At 41.3% G+C, this 6,846-nt stretch overlaps 1 protein-coding gene across 1 annotated transcript in view; it reads right to left on the reverse strand.

Moving 5' to 3' along the window:
• Positions 1–6,846, reverse strand: part of PIK3C2G (phosphatidylinositol-4-phosphate 3-kinase catalytic subunit type 2 gamma) — a 372,023-nt gene that overhangs the window by 10,010 nt on the left and 355,167 nt on the right. Inside the window, exon 29 of the mRNA XM_023508742.1 lies at positions 284–409. Within this exon, the coding sequence (XP_023364510.1) occupies positions 284–409 (126 nt within the window). The remainder of the gene's footprint in view (positions 1–283; positions 410–6,846) is intronic.

The following is a 6,846-nucleotide window of genomic DNA, read 5'->3' on the forward strand; positions in this document are numbered from 1 at the left end:
TGAAGTCAGGGATAGTGTTAGTATGCAAAACAAGTCTGGTGCTCTTGCTGGAGGTTAGCCACAATTTGAAAATTGGTTCATAAGAGCTTTGAAAGCAGTATCTGTATTTTCCAGTGCCCATAGCATCGGGGACAGTGATCAGCAGACCGTGACTATTTGGGGAAATATCCTTCCTTTGTGGAATCAAGCTGCCAATTACCACAAATTCTCCATATTTGGTTACTAAGCTGAAAAATGGTAAGAAAAATACAAAATGACTGGCCGAGAGATGAATCATACTTACGATTTCATTGTAAGTGGGGTCTGTACATTTTGGAACAGATTTTGTTTTCCTCCTACGAACTTCACTGGGATAGGGGAAAAGATAAAATTCAACATGCGCACTGGGCGCAGAGCCATCTGGGAGATGCTGCAAAGGAAAGCGGTTATAAATATTAATGAGCGTTGCCATCAGAGAAAACAAATACATAACGACTAAATATCCAGACCAAAGGCAGGCTCAGGATTTATCACCGCCGCTCTGTTCCTTAGACTGTAAGAGAAAATCAAAAGAAATACATCATTGCTCAAAAAGAATCCCAAACTACAGTTTAGAAGAGTTAAACTGCCCGTCTTAAATGAAGTGTTGTGTCAGAGAACTCTATTTAAAAGTCCATTCCATATCATTTACTTTAATTTTTTTTTTTTTACAGTAAAAGCTAAATTTGCATGGTCTAGAGATTAATATTAACTGCAAGCAGAGAGAGGAATTCAGTGCCCCAGGATGCCGTACACCACTTGAAAATCAAAAAATTCAAGCTTAAACACGTAAGATGAGATGTAATATTTAATGGTATGTATATTTTATCATATCAGTTTTTCAAGCCACATTTAAATATTGATCATGCCTATGACTTCAATAGTGACAAGATTTTAAAATAATTATAACAATTTTTATTAGCAAAATGACTCTCCGTTATATTGATTAGTCCTTTTCAACTTGTGTTCTATGGAGCTCCAAAAGTTGGCTACGGAGCTGCCTGAATAGCAGTTAAATGGGTGGCTATCTGGAAACTCCCTCCACCCCGACCTCCCCTTAATCTCCTCCCCCTCAAGCTCCCCCATTCTGGCTTCAGAAATTTTCTCCTTCTTTTTCTTCTTTCCTTTAAATCTATTATGGATATTTTCATTTTTTTCATATGTCATTTGAAGAATGACTCCACTGTTTCAAAAATTGGAAACCTTCATGCTTGAAAGAAATGATTCTCTCTTTGTGATCTTGACCGAATAAAGAGTAAATGGTACTAAAACTCCAATATCTGGTTTAATAAAATGAGTAATGTTTGTAAAAATTATATTTAAAGAAGATTATTTAAATGTCAAATGAAGAATTATGTGCTTGTTTTCTCTACTACATTCTAACTATCAAATCAGTAATTTTCAACAAATATATTTTAATGCTTTTAAACATGGTGATATTCACATGGGAGATTCCATGCCATTCCCAGCCCTATTGCCTTTAATTATTTACCTACATATTGTTGTAAGACCAACTTTTCTTCACTTATAATTTACACGGTAAGAATTAGATCATTAGAGAATTTTGGCTTTTTGTTATTATTACTGCTGACAAATTCATCTGGACACACCCATATGTCGAGATGCTAAGAATGAGAACTGCTGCTTTGGATGGAGCTCCAGAACAGCCAATAGTCCTATCTGATATTCTCCCCTAGGAGTGGGAGTTCTGAAATCTATCAATGGCATTATGGAGTTTTCAATGACACAGAAATACGCTGCTATTAGTATTTGAGAGGGGCTTTGTTTTGTTTCGTTTTTGTGAGAAGAATAGGGTGGTAAAATTGTTTTTGCTCTGTGCAATTTTCTGTCTCATCTGCTGTGGGTCTTGTTGATATCTATAATCATACCCGTATAATCTAAGTTTGTGGTTAAATCATGTTTCTGGAAATGGACTTTCTGATTGAAATCCTGGACCCTCAAATTTTCGAGGTATGCAGCTTTAGGTAAGTGTGATGGTTAATTTGTGGCCTAGGTCATGGAGTGACCAGATCTCTGGTTGAACATTATGGCGGGGTATGTCTAAGAAGGTGTAATATGGATCAAGCACCACATAAGTGACTTGAAACTTCCATGTGTGCCCTAACAGAGATCCTTATCTCCTGTATCAGTAGGGCTGAGATTGCTTAAAGTCAAATGCAGAATCTCATCTTGCTCCTGGTTGAATTACAATGCAAGTTGGACTCCTAGCTTCACAAAATGTCTACTGTTAAAAGTAAAAGCATTGGTCAGGAAAGAATGGGATCCTGTTGGGATGGGATGGGTGGGAAGATCCTAGTGAAGTCTGGGACATAAAGCCACTAAATTCTGATGTGTTTTGTTTTCCAATGGAAATGGTCTTTCCTTTCCCAGTGGTATTGGCTTCTCCACTTCCACCTGCCCTCTTAGGGGATTAACCGTGCACTGCTGAGGAAATGGTAGTACCTCCTGAGGCAGATGCCACACCAGACAATGCTGATACTCCTGAGGCCCCACCCTCACCCCTCTTTACTTCTAGACCTATAACTAGACTTGCGTCCATCAGACCCTTAAAGGTGAGGTTCAGAGTGTGACCCATGAGGAAGTGTGCTACCCTGCTAAGAACTATTTGGGTTTTCTAATTTATACCACCAGGAGTCTGAGTAATGTGTACAAATGTATACTAAAGGTGTGGGATAATGGTGGAAAGAAGATAAAGTTGTATAATAATTTTTTTTTGTTATGGGCTCACTAAGTGGAGATTCTGCATTTAGTGTGGCCACTTGGGGAGTTAGAAAGGTCTCTAACAGTTTGTTGGGTTGGCTGAAACAAAAGATGGGCCACAGTGAGTGGGCTGGAAATGCTGGACCTGGCTTGGTTAAAGTAGAAGAAGGGATTTAAAGGCTTAGGAAGGGTGGAATGTTATAGTGGATTTGTTGTTTAAGACCTACTCACCCACACTGGCAATGTTCAGAGACATGTTTTTTATCAACATTGTGAAACATAAATTTAGAAGGGGAGCCCCAGTGTGCTTGAGGATCTCTGTTATTCTCTGTAGGCCAGATCTTACAGTGAGCATTGCTGAATTGGGAAACCTACATGCAATGGGAGTCTTTGGACCTCAGGTGGCAGGGGTCAAAGGCTTGGTAGACATAGTTACCAATAGACAGCAACACCAAAGCAGCAATCAGAATGGTCCGCCTCCTGCACACTTATGGCATAGACAAGCTGACTGTGGTGTTCCTAAAAGTTAAATAGATAGGAAGCCTTCTAAATTCTTACTTGATTTTTGTAAGCAAAAAATGTCTAGATACAGCGAACAATAGTCTAACCTGTATCATAAAAACAGAGAGGCACAGTTCCTCAATCATTTCCGAGACCTGAATCAGTTCACAGATCCAGAGTTCCTTGAATGAAGAGAAGGTTGGATCTTCTTGAGAAAAGACCTCTGTGTACTATGCTGCCCAAAATGTATATTGTTACTCTTTCTCCAAAGAGACCTATGGGTTTCTTACCAGGGTAACTGTGCATTGGTTTAAAGGGAATAATCAGGCCTTTTGGGAATTACTGGACACTGGCTCTGAACTGACACTGATTTCAGGAGAACCAAAATGTCATTATGGTCCACTGGTCAGAGTAGAGGCTTATAGAAGTCAGGTGGTCAGGTGGGTTTTAACTCAGACCTGCATCATAGGGGGCCTTGTGGGTTCAGACATTCTGTGGTTATTTCCTCTGTCCTGGAATGTATAACTGGAATAGATCCACCTGGCATCCTCACACTGGTTTCCTGATCTGTGCAATAAGGGTATTGTTGTGGAAATGATGAAGTAGAAGTCACCAGAACTGCCTCTACCTAGAAAAGGCAAACCAAACACAAATATCATACTCCTGGAGGGATTTCAAAGATTAGTGCAACTATCAAGGACTTGTATGATACAGGGGTGGCAAACTCCACCACATTCCTGTTCCATTTGCCAAATGGATCTTAGAGAATGATAGTAGATTACCCTAAGCTTAACCAAGTGGTAACACCAATTGCAACTGTTGTACCAGATGTGGTTTCATTGCCTGAGCCAATGAGCACATCTCCTGGTAGCTGGTATGCAGCTATTGATTTGGCAGGTACTTCTTTCTCTCAATACCTGTTAAGAGAGACCATGAGAAACAGTTTGCTTTTAGCTGGCAAGACCAGCAATACAAGTTCATTGTCTTTCACTGGGGGTACAGCAACTCTTCAGCTCTATAGATTATAATTTAGTTCACAGAGACGTGTGGATCACCTTTTCTTTCCACAAGATATGTATGTCACATTGGTCCATCACATTGATGGCATTACGCTAATTGGATCTAATGAGCAGGAAGTAGCAACTGCTCTTGAGTTATACATAAGATTTGCATGTCAGGAGAAAGGAAATACATCTGACAAAAATTTAGGGGCTTTCTCCCTCAGTGAAATGAATAGGGGTCCAGTGGTATGGGGCATGTCTGGATATCCTTTCTAAGATAAAGGATAAGTTGTTGCATCTGGCCTGTCCTACTAACCAAGAAAGAGGTATAGTGCCTGGTGGACCTGTCTAGATTTGGAGGCAGCATAATTCTCGCTTAGGTGTGTCACTCCTTTACTGAGTGACCTGAGAAGCTGCTTGTTTTGAGTGGGCCTCAGAACAAGAGAAGGTTTTGCAATAGATGTAGTTTCTGTTACAGCTGCAGTGTCACTTGGTACATACGATCCGGCAGATCCAGTGGTGCTTAAAGCGTCAGTGGCAGAAAACATGCTGTTTGGTGCCTTTGACGGGTCCCTATGGTTAACTGCAACACTGGTCCTTAGGACTTTGGAGTAGAGCTCTGCCAGCCTATACAGATAATTGTCTCCCTTTTGAGAAATAGCTCTTGGCTTGCCACTAGGCCTTAGTAGAGATTGAACACTTGACCTGGGCCATTATGTTATCATGTGCCCAGGCTGTCCATCAAGATTAGATTTTATCTCACCTACCAAGTCACAAAACGGTGTACCAACAGGTATATGCATGATCAGGCCTGAATAGGCCTTGATGACACAACAAATTACATGAAGAAGTGGGCCCAGTGCCCACAGTTCCCACTGCCTTCTCTATTTCAGCCTGCACTCGTGGTCTTATGGATCCTACAATTGGTTGACAGAGCAAGAGAAGGCTGAGGCCTAGTTTTCAGGTGGTTCTGTGCAGTATGCTGGCACCACCTGAAAGTGGACAGCTGTAGCACTGCAGCCCCTCTCTGGATCATCCCTGAAGGACAATGGTGAAGGAAAGTCCTCCCAGTGGGCACAACTTCAAGCTGTGCACCTGCTCATTCACTTTGCTTGGAAGGAGAAATGACCAGATGTGCAATTATACACTAATTCATGGACTGTGGCCAATGGATGATCAGGGACTTGGAAAGAACATGACTGGAAAATTAATGACAAGGAAATTTGAGAGGAAGTATGTGGATAGATCTCTTTAAATAGGCAAAAATCGTGAAGATATTTGTATTCTATGTGAATGCTCATCAAAGGACGACCTCAGCAGAGGAGGATTTTAATAGTCAAGTGGATAGGACGACCCATTCTGTGGATATTCATCAGTCTCCTTCCCTAGCCACTCCTGTTGCCAACTAATGGGCTTATCAATAAAGTGGCCATGGTGGTAGGGATGGAGGATTTGCCTGGGCTCAGCAACATGGGCTTTCATTTAACAAGTGGCTATGATCACTGTTGAGTGCCTAATATGCCAGAGGCAGAGATGGATGCAGAGTCCTGAGATGGCACCACTCCCCAGGCCAGGCAGCTACCCGGGGGCAGGTTGATTATACTGGATCACTTCCATTATGAAAGAGCAAGTGTTTTGTTTTTACTGGAACAGGCACTCTGAATACAGATTTTCCTTGCTTGTGCAATGTTTCTGCTGAAACTACCCTCCATGGACTTACAGAATGTCTTCTTCACCATGAGGGTTCCACATGCAGCCATTACTTATGATGCAGAAACTCAGTTCGCAGCCAAAGAAGCACAGCAATGGCCCATGTTTGTGGAATTCACTGGTCATACCATGTTTCCCACTACCCTGAGCAGCTGGCTTCCATTAAGTGGTGAAATGGCTGTTGAAGACTTAGTTACAGTTCCAGCTAGGTGGGAATATCTTGCTGGGCTGGAACAAGGTTCTTCAGAAGGCTGTGTGGGATTCATAGGCCCAAGAATTGAGAGGTGAAAATAGAACCACTCACTATTGGGCCTAGAGACTTACTAGCCAATCTCTGTTTCCTGTTCCCACATCCTTATACTCTACTGGCCTAGAGATCTTCTGTTAAATACTACATGATACTACTTTTCCCCAGTGCCTCCTTTGTCCTTGGTTTCCAAAACCAACTATGTACCAAAAACAAACTTCTCCTTTCCCTCTCTCTCCTTTTTTGCCTCAGTTCTTCTGCCACCACAGATCTTTATTCTTTGACATATTACAACTGGATTTTAATTACTTTTTAATCTTTAGTCTTCTATCTCTTTCCTTCCTTCATTCTGTGTATCACTGGCATATTCAGCCTTCCCATAAGACTGCTTTGATTATGTCACTTCCCTTCTCAAAACATTCCAGGATTCCCCACTGCCTATGGAATAAATTCCAAATTACAAGAGGAAAAATCATTTTTGTACAAACTTTCATCAGCAGCACTCAAGGTTTGGGATTCTATTTTCGAGTCAGTGTCTTTGACAAGGTCCTTGAAAACCTGGAATTTTTACAATGAAAAAACAGCATAGGTTTCCATTGAAGTCAGGGGTACATCAGATGTGAGCAGCAGGCTTCGTGTGTCCTTAGG

Source organism: Otolemur garnettii, unplaced genomic scaffold, assembly GCF_000181295.1.
Source record: "Otolemur garnettii isolate 467f Iridium unplaced genomic scaffold, OtoGar3 scaffold00271, whole genome shotgun sequence".
In the NCBI taxonomy this organism is placed as follows: Eukaryota; Metazoa; Chordata; class Mammalia; order Primates; family Galagidae; genus Otolemur; species Otolemur garnettii.